This window comes from Balaenoptera borealis, assembly GCF_965194805.1.
Source record: "Balaenoptera borealis genome assembly, chromosome: 19".
In the NCBI taxonomy this organism is placed as follows: domain Eukaryota; kingdom Metazoa; phylum Chordata; class Mammalia; order Artiodactyla; family Balaenopteridae; genus Balaenoptera; species Balaenoptera borealis.
In genome coordinates this window covers 63336682-63352566 of record NC_138878.1, presented here as the reverse complement: position 1 = coordinate 63352566, position 15885 = coordinate 63336682, and the positions used below count along the sequence as shown (strand labels likewise).

Below are 15885 nucleotides of genomic sequence, written 5' to 3'. Positions count from 1 at the left end.
TTCTTTTTTTTCTGTGCATTTGTTTTCTCTATTATATGTCCTATTGGAAGTATGATCTTATGTTGTTCTATTTTATTTTTCTGGGCAATTACCTAGTCTTCTGAATTCAATTCTCACTTTTAAAAAAATTATTTATTTATTTAGTTGCACCAGGTCTTAGATGTGGCAGGCAGGCTCCTTAGTTGTGGCATGCGAACTCTTATTTGAGGCACGCAGGTGGGATCTAGTTCCCTGACCAGGGATCGGACCCCGGCCCCCTGCATTGGGAGCACAAAGTCTTAACCACTGTGCCACCAGGGAAGTCCCCTCACTGTTTTTTTAAAAAAGAGGAAATGTGCTATATTTAATAAATCTTTCAATTGAGGTTGGGCATTTATTTTACTTCCACTTTATCTTGAGTGAAAGTGCTTTTCTTTTCTTTTTCTTTTTGTTTTTCGGCTGTGCCGCGCAGCATGTGGGATCTCAGTTCCCCGACCAGGGATCGAACCTGTGCCTCCTGCAGTGGAAGCGCAGAGTCTTAGCCTCTGGACCTCCAGGGGAAGTGCGCCAAAATGCTTTAAATTCACCACCTCTGGAGATTCATTTTACCAGTTGTTTCTAATTTGGCAACTGGAATAAACTTTCTAGAGCACAAACCACTCTTTGTAGGTGTTGTTAATTCAATTTGACTTCACATAAGCCCTTTAAGGCAGGTATTGCTATTATCATCCCCGTTCTACAGATGAGCAAACTGAGACAGTGCATGTAAAGTGCTAAGCACACTGTCTAATAACCTCTGCTTGAATTTTTTTCCCCTGATGCCCTGGCTAGCAGTGATTGAGGCTCAGCTTCCAGAGTCCCTAACACCCACGTCAAGCTTTGTCACCTGTATTAACTATGTCTCTCTCACCCACACCAGGCAGAGGGCTCAGAGGCCTGTGACTTCGCTTGTGTCACCAGCACCTAGCACAGGGCCAGCCTGGCACGAGGAGACCTCAGGAAATGACCATTCAACAAATAAACCAACGAGCCAGTGATGACAAGAACTGGCCCATGATGACCCTTGACGGTGACTTCATGGAGGCCATCTCATCTTAAACTAAGGCATCATGGCTCCCCTGTCATGAGGAAAACATGGCCTCCACAGTGCCTGTCAAGTCACTCGTGACATCACTCACCACAGACCCGCACACCCTGGGGCTGTGCACCTCTGTCTTGGGATCCCTGAGGCTCTGGCCCCTTCATCGTGAGGACCTTTGGGCCCCAGTTTTGGGGGGATCTGGTTTGGGGACCCTGGGTCTCAGTTTCTGAGGCCCAGAATCTCTGGTCTCCTGCGTCTAAGAGATCTGAATCTTTGGTCTTCTTTGGCCCCCAGATTTCAGTTTCCAGGGCCTGGGGGGATGAAGTCTCCAGGTCTCTGGGCTTTGGTTGGGGAGAGTTATCTCTGGAGCCCGGGTTCTCTCGGCTGCTTGAAGTCTCAGGGGTCTGGGTCTCTGGGTCACTGGAACTCCGAGTCTCTATGACACGGGGCCTAGGGACTAGTGAGTTTCAGGGATCTGAGTCTTTGGAACCCTCAGTCTCAAAAGTCGGAGGCTCTAGGGCTGATGCGCAGAGACCTCAGCTTACACACACACTGCTCCCTCTCCCCACCCTACACGTCCACACGCACCATTACCACCCCTGCAGGCCATGCGCAGATCCATTCCGAACCCCCACCCTCAGGCTCTCTGCGCTGCGCATGCGCTGACTCCTTTTACACCCACGACCAAACCCCGCACTCCCACCTTCAATTCCCACCCGCAACCCCACCTCAAAGGGTAAAAATAATATGCTCTATAATCCCTCTAAAAGCCTATAATAATCCCACAAAAGCAGATAACCCGAATACAGCCATTTCGCCTTTTAAGCGTCCTGCACGGCAACAGATTACTAGTACAGCAAACAGTACACGCCCCACGGCCCTTGCCCGTGCGCAGGCGCAGAAGGAAACAAGGCAGTGCATTTTGGGAGTGGTAGGCAGAGTGAAACAAGGGGCCGCAGGGGCTGCTGGGAGTTGAAGGCCGAGGGCCCAGTAACCACAGGTGCTTCGGGTGGAGCTGTTGCATGGGGTTCTGGGAGCCGTAGGCAAGACAGCCCCCAAGGCCTTGTGGTAGTCGTAGTCTCTGGAGCCACTTCCGCGCCGGAGTTCCGCGTGTTCGGCAGTCGGGACCATCCAGCACCGCGTTCTACTCAGGTATTTCCTCACCAGCTGGTCGGCTCGTGAGCGCGCGCTCTTTGTTGCGGTGCCGTGTGAGGGTTGAGGGTTTCTCTGGGGGTGATGACACTCGCCTTTGATTTCCCAACGCTTGTATCCCAGAGGCCTTCTGACCGGGATCCCCACTTTGGGCACTGCGGTCCGGCCTGTCTCTTGCTCGCCCATCCCCTCCCCCAGGTTGGAATTCGACCATTTCCCTGCCCCCGCCTCCGACTGGGTACGTCCGGGAGGTCCCTACTCTGTCCTGGAACCTCTGTACACACTATCCGTCCTTCCGACAAGGCTGCGATTCGGAGGCATCCCTGGGGTCTGGGTCTCGTCTTCCGGGCGCATTTATTATTCCCTCAGCCTACAGATCTTTCCTGAGCACCGACCCTGTCCCAAATCCCGTGCGAGGCAGGGGAAGTCAGTGGTGGCCGAAGCAGACCCTGTCCCTGCCCTTAGTGAGCTCACAGTACAACGGGGGAGACAGGCCTGTCACATGAAGGATACCGTCATGATCCGGTTGGGATGGGGGCATACATGGGGCTCTGCGAGCCCAGAGGAGGCGCCTGACCCAGCCTGGGGTCTATAAAGTCTTCGAGGGGAAGATGCTTAACAGACACTTCAAATCTGACATGTCCAAATGGAATTCTGGTCAGTGTCCCCGCTGACTAAATGGTCCCATCATCCTCCCAGGTGCTCAGGCCCAAACCTCCAAGTCATCCTTCTTTCCTCTTTCCTCATGACTGCACCCTCCACCCCAATCCAAGCCCTGTGCAAGTCCCGTGGACCCTACCTTCAAAATAGATACAAAATCCCACCTTTTCTTGTCATCTCCACTGCCAGCACCCCGGTCCAGGCCACCATCATCTCACTGACTATTGCCAATAGCCTCTTCCCTGGCCTCGCTGCCTCTGATCCTGCCTGCCACAGCCTGTTCCCCACACGGCAGCCAAAGGGAAACTTTTAAAACCTAAGTCAGATCGTATCCCTTCTTCACGCAAAACCCTCCCATGGCTCCCATCTCTCTCTGAATAAAAACTGTATCATGACTTACGAGCCTCTGACAATCTGCACACACTCACCGCCTGCCAGGGTCTTCCTCACTCAGGAGGTAGACCCCTAGGACCGAGTGACCATAGATTTAGGGGGAGAAGAGAGATGAGTCCAGGGTGACTTTATGTCTTGTCCTGGGGAGGAGCTGGGAGGAAGTGGCAGTCCTCTCAGGAGACAGGGGATAGCTGGGCAAGAACAGGTGTCTCCCTGTGGGGAGCAGGGTGATTGGTCAGTTTGGGCGCCTAGGATCGCAGAGGACCAACGGGGATCCTCAGTGGGGCACTTGGAGGACCAGCCCGATGGACGTCATTATTCAGAGTCACCCACGAGGAAAATGAGCTGGGCAGGACCTGAGAACCATAAAGAGGGCTCTCCAAAAGAGACTGGAGGCTGGGCAGGAAGCAAACCAGGAGAGCGAGGGAGAATCAAGTCAAAGCCGGGGGTGGGATGGGGTGGGGGGTAGAGATTTCAAGGGGGCGTTGCTCAGCTGTGACGGATGTGCCGAATGGTCATGGCCAATGGGGTCCTGAGGGCTGTTTACTGGGCCCAGTGACAAGGAAGAGTACTCTGGGCAGAGGGAAGGGCAGTGCTAACACTTTCCTGGGTAGGTGTTTCCTGCGGTGTTGGAGAGTAGAGGCCAGAGTGGCTGAAGGAGAGTGGAATGTGAGGTCAGAGAAAAAGGGAGCCTCATCAGCCATAAGCTTTTACGAAAGTGAGATGAGATGCATGGGAGGATGTAGAGAAGATACTGGGCAGGATCCCACTGGCTGTTTTGCGGAGAATTGTGTGTGTAGAGGAGGGGAGGGTGGGGCAGGGAGACCGAGGAGGAGCCTCCTGCAGTAAGAGACATGGCTCAGCTCAGGCTAGGGTCGCAGTTGTGGACATGCTAAGGAGTGTTGGGCTTCTGGATCTGTTTTGAAGCTACGAACAGGATTCGCTCCATTCTGGTTGGGCATATGCGGTTCGAGGTCTGAGGAGGATGCCCCAGGTGCATCTTCAGTGGCGCGTTTGGAGGAAAGGCTGGGACTTGACACTGCAGTTGGGAGTCACCCACAGGGAGAGTGGGAAGAAGGGTGAAGAAAGAGCAGTCATGGGTCCTGGACCACAAGGCTCCTGCCCTGAGTAGCTGGAGGGATGGAGCTGCCCTTTACCGCAAGAGAAGCAGGTTTGGGAAGGGGAATCAGGAATCTAGGTTTTGAGATGCCTGTCAGACGTAAGTTGCACTGGTCCTTAACTGGTGTTACCGGCAGTAAGCATACAAGTCACATAAAATGATTCCACACATTGTGGTAAATCCTGGAAACAGGGTGACTACTGCACTCCTTCAGCCTGGAGATGATGGTGGCTTGGGGAGGAGGGACTCAGTCGGGTGGGTTTTTATGGGTTCCCCCAAGCAGGTGGGTCCAAGGAGAGAGGGTTGGAATTTTTTGGCTGGGTGGGGAGGGATGAGGTGGGGGGAACAGAAATGAGTCAAAACTGGGCTGATCCAGGTCTTGATAAGGCCACAGAAGCTTTCGGGGGATTCTGAGACCACAGCAATCCTGGAGGCCCACACCACGCCCCCTCCCGCCCCCAAAACAGAAGAAGCCCCAGTTGATCTCCTTGGAGGTACGACCCATGCTGCCTGTGTGTCTCCCTGGAGGAGACGACTGCCCTGCCTTTCAGAGGATACAATCGGGACCAATTCCTAGAGACAGTATCCCACCCCCACCAAGGTGAAATCCAGTTGGTCTTTTCTGTTCTTCTCCCTTCCCCTAACAGAGCTGCAGTTCCCTTGCCTCTCTCTGTTCTTAGATCACTGACCCCTCCCAAGCTCTCTGACCAGCCCTGGAAGCCCAGGTCAGTGATTACCACCCTGTCTTTCTGATCAGGGTTGTAAAAGGGCTGGCCTCCCTGGAGACTGTGAAACTGGTCCTTAAGAGGCACCTCCATCCCTCCAAACAGAATCCGACCTAATTCTGGGTGTAACTTGCCTGTCTCTCCCTCTCCCCTCCACCTCTCCCAACCAGCTCCTTCTCTTCTTGGTGTGTAATGGGTGTAATCCAAGAAGCCTTCCTGGAGGCACTAGCTTCCTTAAACTAGAATACAGTTGACCCTTGAACAACATGAGTTTGAACTGCGCTGGTCCCCTAATACTCTGATTTTTTTTTTTTTTTTCAATAAATACATACAGTACTACACCCTCCGCGGTTTGGTTGAATCCGCGGATGCGGAACCAGGAGGGCCGACTGTAAAGTTATGCGGGTTTCGGCTGCGTCCCTGGCCCCCGTGTTGTTCAAGGGTCAAGTGTATACGTGTAACCCTCCCTTACTCTGGAAAAGGCCTACTCGGCCTGCACTATTCCTGGCAGAGACACTACGCAAGCAGCCTCTCTGCAGGCAAGGACTCCCGCAATCCGGAATCCACGTGTAACCCGCCTCCCCTCTCCACCCATCCAGGAGAAGCCGACCCCTCCCGCCTCGCCAGGAGCCCGCGATGCCCGCCCCGCAGTGCGCCTCCTGCCGCAAGGCGCGAGCCGCCCTCCGCCGTCCGCGCTCGGGCCAGGCGCTGTGCGGCACCTGCTTCTGCGCCGCCTTCGAGGCCGAGGTGCTGCACACGGTGGTGGCGGGCCGCCTGCTGCCGCCCGGCGCCGTGGTGGCCGTGGGCGCCTCGGGCGGCAAGGACTCCACTGTGCTGGCGCACGTGCTGCGCGAGCTGGCCCCGCGCCTCGCCATCTCGCTGCACCTCGTGGCCGTGGACGAGGGCATCGGCGGCTACCGGGACGCGGCGCTGGCGGCCGTGCGGCGGCAGGCAGCGCGCTGGGAGCTCCCGCTCACCGTCGTGGCCTACGCAGAGCTCTTCGGGGGCTGGACGATGGACGCCGTGGCCCGCAGCACGGCCGGCTCCGGCCGCAGCCGTTCCTGTTGCACCTTCTGCGGGGTGCTGCGCCGCCGGGCGCTAGAGGAAGGGGCGCGCCGCGTGGGAGCCACGCACGTCGTGACGGGTGAGCGCAGGCGCGGCACAGAGGGGCGCGGTGGGAGGTGGGAGGAACGGGCGCATGCGCGGGCGAGGGGCGGCCACTGCGAGGGGACTGAGGCGCGTGCCCCAGAGGTGGTAATGGAGACTGTATCTCCTAGGGGACAGAACCCAACAAGGAAAAGGGGATGTGCGCATGCTCCAGCATGGGGCTGGAGCCCACAGAACGTTCATGCTGGGGTAGGGGGGGCGGCAGGAGACAGGATGGGCTATGTCAGGGTTGGGGCTAGGCAGGGCATCACAAAGACTTTGGTGTCTTTGCCACCATCTGGGTCTACACAGATTGGCAAGAAGGGTGGGAGATGGGAGAAGTGAGTGAGTAGGAGTTAGTCTCTGGGGATTAGGTCTTTGATTCTTAATTTATTTTTAATTGTCTAACACTCTTGGTCTCATGGCCCCCGTCTGTCTTTCTTCAGAATACTTCTCTATCTCTGCAAAGCATCTCTCTGCCTCCTAACGCCTTTTTCTTGTTGGAATCTCTTCGATAACTCTCTTTTATTCTCTCACTTTCATCCATTCCTTCAACAAACTACCGGGTTTCTACTAAATGCCAGATCCAAGCTGTTATTAATATATATAATATGTGTTACACATATATATTATATATGCTATTATCATCATCATCGGACTAGGGCCGAGAATACAACTATGCACAAGACAGACGTTAAGTCCGAACCTTTGAACAACACAAATATAGAATGATAAACGATCATAAATGTTACTGAAAAAAATTACACGGACTATGTGAGCAAAAAGAGGACCTTATGATGTGGAGAGACGGGATCAGGGAGGTGTTTTGAGATCCGAGGGCTCAGGGTGAGGAGGTGAAGAGGAGTGAGGGTTGGGGGGTAGGTTGTTCCAAGCAGAGGGAACCATCTGAGCAGAGGCCCGTTTGAGATGCCCCAGGAAGACCAGAGAGCCTGGGAGGTGAGGCCCAGCAGTGGGCGGAGCTTGGCTCTACAGGCCCTTGTGGCGGTGAGGCATTAACACCTGCTCCTTGCAGCAATGGGGAAACCAGTGGTCCTGATATGAAGACTGTTTGACTTTGAAAAGTTCACTGTGGCAGGGGTGAGGAGCCTGGGTTGGAGGGGCAAGGCGGAGCAAAGGAGATGACCTCGGAGGGAGGCAGCTGGGGTGGTCCAGGTGAGAAAAGATGGTTGTGAGAATCAATGCATTTTTTATGGTGTGTAAATATTCCCTTACCTTCTCCCTGGTCTCTCTAAACAAAGATAACACAAAAACATTGCAGTCTGTGTTGTCAAAGGCACTTGTGTCAACAACTATGAGTTTTCTACGGCTGCTATAACAAATTACCACAAATTGAGTGGCTTAAAAACAACACAAATTTATTAGCTTGCAGTTCTGGAGGTCAGAAGTTGAGCAAGGGTCTCACTGGGCTGAGACCAGTGAAGAAAGGTTGGCATTCCTTCTGAAGAGTCTATGGGAGAGTCCATTTCCTTGCCTCTTCTGGTTTTTAGAGCCCACCTTCATCCCTCGACTTCTTCCTCTAGCTTCAAAGCCAGCAGCTGCGGGCTGAGTACTTCTCACCTTGCGTCATCTGACCTTGCTTCTGTCCCCACACCTCCCATCCTGACTCTTTCACTTTAAGGACCCCTGTCATTACCCTGGGGCCCACCTGGATAATCCAGACTGCTCTCCCTATCTTAAGGTCAGCTGATTAGCAACCTGCATTCTGTCAGTATTCTTCATCTCTTTTGCCATGTGACCCAACATATTTTCAGGTTGGGGGGTGGGGGAGAATTCTACTTACCACAACGATCCTCTTTCCAATCTCCATTAAATGCCTTTTTTTTTTTTTTTTTTTTTTTTGCTGTGTGGCTTGTGGGATCTTAGTTCCCCAACCAGGGATTGAACCCCAGCCCTCCGCATCAAGCGCTGAGTCCTAACCACTGGACCGTCAGGGAATTCCCTGAAGTACACTTTCAACTGAGACTGAAATGATAGTTGTAGCATAAAGCACTTTTACTCACTACATGAAAGGGCACCTAGCAAGGGGCCTGGTTTGCAATACGAGGGGGGCAAATGAGGGCACCCCAAGTTGCTCCACGGGAGCCTGGTGTGTTCCCCTCTCCTTTCTCGCGGGGTCCACCCGCAGCCTCCCCCCGGCCGCCCCGCGGTACCGCGGGGTCTCCTCCCGCGGACCCGCCGGCCCCCGCGCCCCCTCCTCACCGGCTCGCGTCTCTCCCCCAGGACACAACGCCGACGACATGGCGGAGACGGTGCTCATGAACTTCCTGCGGGGCGACGCGGGCCGGCTGGCGCGGGGCGGGGGCCTGGGCTCTCCGGGCGAGGGGGGCGCCCTGCCGCGCTGCCGCCCGCTGCAGCTGGCCTCGCAGAAGGAGGTGGTGCTGTACGCGCACTTCCGCCGCCTGGACTACTTCTCCGAGGAGTGCGTGTACGCGCCCGAGGCCTTCCGCGGCCACGCGCGCGAGCTGCTCAAGCTGCTGGAGGCGGCGCGGCCGTCGGCGGTGCTGGACCTCGTGCACTCGGCCGAGCGCCTGGCGCTGGCCCCGGCCGCGCGGCCCCCGCCGCCCGGCGCCTGCTCCCGCTGCGGGGCGCTGGCCAGCCGCGCGCTCTGCCAGGCCTGCGCCCTCCTGGACGGCCTGAACCGCGGCCGGCCCCGCCTGGCCATCGGCAAGGGCCGCCGGGGGCTGGACGAGGAGGGGCCGCCGGGTCGCCGCGGGAGCCGCAGCCGTCCGGACCCCCGGCTTCGGAGCCCATCCCCGGCTTCTAGAGACTCCGGTTCTCCGCTGGGATCCGACGACGTGGGAGTGCGGGGCCGCCTGTAAATGACACTGTGAAGGAACCCGAGTTACCTTAGGCCGGGTTTCGGTGTGAGGTTGGGAAGGGGTCGGAACCCCTTACCTGTGATCCTGCAGAAGCTGGGGCTCTGGGCTCCTGGGGCTGCGGAGGTCTCCTGGGTGTCTGGGGGACTCCTGGGCCCCAGAGAGGAGAGAACTAAACAACTTTCCATTCCTGAGCGAGTGGGAATTAGGGGGCTCCTTGCCTGTACCTCTGTGGGGTTCTGGGTGTAGTCAGATAGTCCTAACCCTTCTTGAGCGCCTACTGTGTGCCTGATGTTTCATGTTTGCCTGCAGTGGGATAAGCAAAACCATGTAACTTGATGGGCACGTCAGTTACAGCAATCGTGATGCTTCTGTGTGAGCGCTGTACACAGGGCGGGCGCTGGGTCGTCTCATTTCATCCGCACCACGATCTCATTGGCTATAGCCTGGGCCCCATAACTGGCCTGAGCCCCCCCCAACTGGGGGCTCACACCCAGGTCTGCCTGGGGCTCCTCAAGACGGTGTATTTGGTCCTTACCCCCCCTCTCCCTGCCCACCACCACCCGAATCTCTGTGTGATGGGTGGGGAGCCACTGGGTCAGCTCCCCAGAGCTCAGATTTCTGGAGGCAGAGCTGGGTGAACCTGGGTCAGTGACTTAACCTCTCTGGTCTTCCATTTCCTCCTCTAAGAATGGAATCAAAGCCTCCCACCGAAGCACTGTTGTGAATATTTGATAAAGCACTCAATAAATGGTGTCCAACTTCGTTGTTCACATTAAAGTTTGGCCCCCTGGGAGGCTCTGGGTTGCAGGGTTGCCTCCCTGCCGGTCCAGACAGGTGTGAGGCTCAGAAACTTCCTGCCTGACCCCTGGGGAGACTTGGTGTCCTCAGTCCCACCTTCAAGCTGTGCTGGGCTGGTTCCTTGTCAGGAGTGCCTTCCTTTCCCATCTTCCGGCTCACATCCTCCAGGGGCCTCCTGGAAGCATCCCTGATTCTCTCCTCCCACCCTGCCCAGCCCAGCACATTAGGACTCTCCCAAACCTCAGCCCCTGGGTCCTGTCCTCCAGCCATGCACACTCTTTGGGGCTCGCTTTTCCTAATTAGATTGGACTGGAGGGCAGGGACCAGAGGCCCCGCCTCTTCCGTGAGTTAATTGAGCATTAGGATAATTATTCATTCGACAAACGTTTATTGAGCACCTCATCTGTGGCCCATGTGCCAAGTGCTAGGAATACTGCAGTGAGCAAAAGACAAAAGCCCCTGCCCCCATGAAGTTCACAATCTGGGAGAAACAGACAATAAGTCAATAAAAATATAATGTCAGGTAGTGATTAATGCAACAAATAAAATAAAGCAGGATAAAGAGAGAGGGAGATAGCAAGAACCAGTGTCCATAGGGGTCAGGGCAAGGCCTCTTTGAGGAGGTGGCATTTGAGCCGAGACCTGAATAAAGCAAAGGAGTGAATCATAAAGCCATCTCGGGAGAGAGCTTTCCAGGCAGAGGGAACTGCCGATGCAAAAGCCCAGAGGTGGGAATAAAGTTGGTAAGTCCAGGGAACAGCAAGGAAGTGTGGTCAGGGCTGAGTGGGCAGGGAGAAGAAGAGCAAGAGTTGAGATCAGGTGGTAGCCAGGGCTGGTCCTGCAGCATCTCGCAGAGGCAGGAGCCCATCTCCGTTTTCTAAAAATCCCTGCAGCTGCGGTGGAGAGAACAGGCTCTAGGGGGCGCAAGATGATCACGGTCAATTGGAATGATTCTAGCGCACCAGGCACTGCGGAACACTCCTTCCTTGCGTTTTGATCCCCAATTTTACAAAGGGTAAATTTTTGACTCAGAGGGGTGAAGTGACTTGCCCAAGGTCACACAGCAGCAAATCAGTGAAGGAGCTAGGGCTCTTGAACCTTTTTGCTATGCCGCCTGCTGGAAGCAAGAGGACCTGGGCCCTTGTTGCAGGTCGGTCACGGATTCACCCTGTGGTTTTGGGCAAGGGACTTTTCTGTAACCGAGTTTCTCCCGTCACACCTTCACACCTTCACACCAGGAGGTGGGTGGTTGGTTAGATTTCTGTTGTGGTTTAGAGTAGCACTATCCAATAGGAATATAATGCGAGCCATATGTGTAATTTCAAAATTACAAGTAGCCATATTTTTTAAGGAGGGGGAGGGGAAAATTTAATAATGTATTTTATTTGACCCACTATATCCAAAATATTACTATTTTAACATGTAATCAATATTTTAAAACCTTGGGGATGGGACTTCCTGGTGGCTCAGTGGTTAAGAATCCGCCTGCCAATGCAGGGGACACGATTTTATCCCTGGTCTGGGAAGATCCCACATGCCGCGGAGCAACTAAGTCTGTGTGCCACAACTACTGAAGCCCGCGCTCTAGAGCCTCTGAACTACAACTACTGAAGCCCACGCGCCTAGAACCGGTGCTCCGCAACAAAAGAAGCCACAGCAATGAGAAGCCCGCGCACCACAAGGAAGAGTAGACCAGAGAAAGGCCGCGCCCAGCAACGAAGACCCAACACAGCCAAAAATAAATAAATTAAAACCTTGAGGATATTTTACCTTTTTTTGGTACTAAGTTTTCAAAATCCGGTATGTATGTTACACTTACAACCCGTCTCTATTCAGATTCAACCACAGTTCTGTGGCAAATGTGACAAGAGGGCCTCAAGCGGGAGCTGGGGAAAATGCTGTTCTCAGCTCCTACCACAAGGGGGTCACTGTGACCACACCTTGCATCGGATGGCCATTGACCGAAGAGCAAAGTCTTTCCGCTGCTTGGTTGGGGAGCTTTGCTCTCTCCTCCCACCTCCCCACCGGTCCCCCTGGCCTGAGCCAGCCTCCAAGGGCGAGAGACACAGTCTGGCAGAAACCTGAAGGTCCCCTATGAACGCTGGAAACCTTCCATGACCTCAAGATCCATGTGTTCATTCATTCATTCATTCTGCAAATATTTATTGAGCACTCAATTTGTGACAACAATGAACAAAACAAAAACCTGCCCTCATGGGAGAGGCCAAGAAAGGAGGAAAATAAGTAGACTATGTAATGTGTCAGATGGTGATAAATTGATTAATCGGAGGATGGGAAGCATGCCACACATTGAAGTAGGGTGGATAGGGCAGACCTCGAGGAGAAGATGACATTTGAGCAGAGACCCACACAAGGTGAGGCAGTGGGCTCTGCAGATCTGTGGGAACAGCGTGGGCAAAGGCCAAGGGAGGCAGGGGAGTGGTGGAGCGGGTAAGTGGAGGAGAGAGGTAAGAGGGGCCCACAGCTGTGATTTTGAGGCCGAAGCCACGGAGATTTTGGAGCCGAGGGGTGAAAAGGATCATCTCTTTATTCAGGAAGCCAACATTTGCTGGCACCTCCCAGGAGCCAGGCCCTGCACGGGGCACCGGGGAAACAGAGCTGGGTCAGCCCCAGTCTCTGCCCTCAATGGGCTCTCTGTCTGATGGGGGAGGCGGCACGGACCGACACTGGCAAATCAAGACCCAAAGGGATACGTGTCACGGCGGGGGTTCGTAAGGGTACAGGGGAGCCCGGAGGTGGGGCGGTTAACTTAGCGTGGGGCGTCATAGAACGCTTTCTGAAGGAGGTAGTGTTTAAACCAGGCCCCAGAAGATGAGTAAGAATGAGTACGGGGAAAAGGGTGGAGGAGGACGGGTGCACCTGCGGCCCAGAGAACAGCAGGTGGAAAGGCCTGCAGGAAAGGACACACCGTGAACCGGGCGGAATGGTTGCCTCTGGTGTAGGACGCCCGGGCAGAAGCTGGTGAGGGCGGCCAGCGTCTCCCCACCCCACCCCCAAGAGGGTCAGGATGCCATTGCACAAGGCAGATTTCCCGCTGGGGTGATGGGGCACCAGGAAGGGTTTAGAGCGGACAGGCCTCGCCCCGGGTGTCAGAAAGAGCCTTCTGGATCTGTGTCTAGGAGGACTGTGGGGTGGGGATGGGGGAGGGGGACTTCAAGGCCAGGAGGCCAGGGAGAAGCCAAAACCATAAGCGGGTGGGAATGGTGGGAACAGAGATGAGGGCTATTTAAGAAGTCTGGAAATCCTACTAAACTCTAGGGTGTGCCTTGAAAGTATTAAGAGCTCCTGCCTAAACCCCCCAAACTGTAAATACAAGAGAAACCTCTCCTAAACAGGCTGAACAAAAATAAAGATGTTTGCCACTTAGGCAGGCCGTGGTGAACACGGGAGAGTCTTTCTGAGGGAGAAAGTCGTGGTAAACAAGGAGGGTGGGGCACAGGTGTTGCCCAGGCAAGAAGTCTAGTCATGATGGAGCAGGGCTTTGGCTGAGGCGGAGGTCAGGAGATTTTTGAGCACAGCAGCGATAAGGATCATCTCTTTATTCAGGAAGCCAACATTTGCTGGCACCTCCCAGGAGCCAGGCCCTGCACGGGGCACCGGGGAAACAGAGCTGGGTCAGCCCCAGTCCCTGCCCTCAATGGGCTCTCTGTCTGGGAGCCCATGGGCCTTGGTGAATGCAGCCCTTACCTAAACACAAGGGGTCCTTTATACTTATCGAATGTCTGTGAAAGGACCAGGACTGATGAGGCAGGAATCCCCCACGCCTTAAGGTACCATCCCCTGGAGTCAGAAGCATTCTTTCCTGCAAGGATTTGGAACCCGATCTCAGAAAGATGGGCTTCCCCATCTTCCCCCTGTGTGTGCTCTCCCAGGGCTGGATAATTAGAGATTCCTGTCAGGTCTGAAGATGTAGAGGCATTGGGTGCAGAGATTCTGGGGAGAGGAAGGCTCTCAGTAATCTCACTCTCATTCAGCCTGTTTTCATAGAGGCCCTGCACATGCCAGCTACCAGAGTGGGCTCCAGGGATTCAGCAGTGAGCACTTTAGACAAGGTCCCTGCCCTCATGAAGCCTCAGTCTGAGTGAGAGAAATGTTTCTTCATTCCATAAATGTTTACTGAGCACCTACTATGTGCCAGGGAACAGAAGCCAAGAAAGCAGGCAAAACCCCCTGCCCTGTCAGAGTTGGCACTCAAATTGTGGGAGATAGACTACACAGAAAAGGAGATAAATAAAACACGAGGGACATCCGATGGTGATAAATACCATAGAGAAAAAACAACAACAACAATAAAAAAGGAAGCAAACACATAAAGCAATTATAGATTGAAATGAGGCACAGAAAGGAAACCAACAAGGGGCTGAGATAGAAACTAGAAGGGAATGTCTACTCTAGAGAAGGTGATCACGGGCAGAGTGATGGGATGCGTGTCCCAGGCAGAGGGAACAGCAAAGACAGGCCCTGAGGTGGGAAGGCACCTACCATGTCAAGAAAGTCAAGGAAGTCCAGGGGGTCTGAGGCACAGTGCATGACGGAATGGTGAGGCTGGAGAGGCGGACATAAAGCCAGACACAGAGTGCCTTGGAGGTGTTTAGGTTTTATTACAATTGCAGTGGGAAATCATAGATGGGCTTTAAGCAGGGTTTAACATGATACTCTTTTATATTTTAAGACCATATTGGCTGCCAAGTGGAGAATGAACTTAGTGTGGGGTAGGAGTGGGGGGAGGTGGGAATGGGGTTGAATGTGGAAGCAGGGAGACTAGCTTGGATGCTCTTGCACCTGTCCAGGTGAGACGTAAGGGTAGCTTGGACAAGGGTGAGTGAGAGGAAGTAAGTGGGTGGATTCAGTGTCTATTTTGGCACTAAGGTGACAGGAAGTGCCAAAGTAGGAAGTGGGAGTGAGGGAGGGGATCAAGGACCACTCCCAGCTTTTGACGAAAGCAACTGGGGAGAGGATGGTGTCACCACCAACAAAGGGAAATAAGTGATTGATGATGGAGATGGAGGGAGGTGGGGCAGAGATGTTCGTTGGCTGTTGACGGGGCACCAGGGGCACCCAGGTGTGTACGCAGAAGCTGCCTGGCATGTAGCAGATTCAGGTGCTGACTCAGAGCCATCTAAGAGATTACCCAGAGAGAGTCTGGGTAATCAAAGAGACACGTGAAATCAGCAGCAGAGGAGCATGGAGTCAGATGGGCTGGGGTTCCAATCCAAGCTCCACCACTTGCTTGTTGGGCAACTGACCTCATTTCTCTCAGTTTCCGCATCTGTAGAATGGGTGTGATTGTGTGTACCACACAGGGCCAATGGGGGAATTAAGCAAGACGTGACATTTAGGAGGTACTAGAGAAATTGCCAACCAAGAGCTGATGGGAGACAGAAGACAAAGGTGAGGGTCCGTTTGTGTTTTGTTTGTTTTGGTTTGGTTTTTTTGTTTTGTTTTGCTTTTTGTTTTAGCAGCCTGCGGGATCTTAGTTCCCTGACCAGGGATCGAACCCATGCCCCCTGCAGTGGAAGGGTGGAGTCCTAACCACTGGACCACCAGGAAATTCCCAAGGTGAGGGTCCATTTGCACATACCAGAAACATTCTTTGCAGGAACTCTCAGCCGCTGGGGCTGTTCCAGGAGAAGAGGATCCAGCGGAGAACTCCCCACCCTTGATGGCATGGAGACAGATTTGGAGACAGAATGGCATGGCATTTAACAGCCAGATGACCCAGGTTCCAATCCTGGCTAATGCCATTTGCACAAGTGACTTCTGCCTGAGACCTGGTTTCGTTATCTCTAACACGGTACTAACCCTAACCTTAACCTCATAAAGCTCTTGTGAGGATTACATGTGATAATGTATGGAAAGTCCTTGACAACCTGCCAGATTTGTATTATAAATGGAGATAGAGACAGGCATTTGCTGACAGGGAGTCAGGAGCCCCCAGGAGCCCCCAGGAGAGAGGACCCCCTGGCTTCA

The 15885-nt window shown here is 54.1% G+C and overlaps 1 protein-coding gene across 2 annotated transcripts in view; it reads left to right on the top strand.

Moving 5' to 3' along the window:
• CTU1 (cytosolic thiouridylase subunit 1) overlaps positions 1–11663 on the top strand; it is a 34551-nt gene extending 22888 nt beyond the window's left edge. Inside the window, exons 3-5 of one of the 2 annotated variants that reach the window (XM_082367717.1) lie at positions 899–1083; positions 5710–6254; positions 8498–11663. In XM_082367717.1, coding sequence (XP_082223843.1) covers positions 5747–6254; positions 8498–9096 — 1107 coding nt within the window. In that variant the 5' untranslated portion in view covers positions 899–1083; positions 5710–5746 and the 3' untranslated portion in view covers positions 9097–11663. Of the gene's footprint in view, positions 1–898; positions 1084–1115; positions 2213–5709; positions 6255–8497 lie in introns of those variants that run through there. The other variant, XM_082367716.1, reaches the window with a different exon arrangement.
• Positions 11664–15885: the final 4222 nt, after the last annotated feature.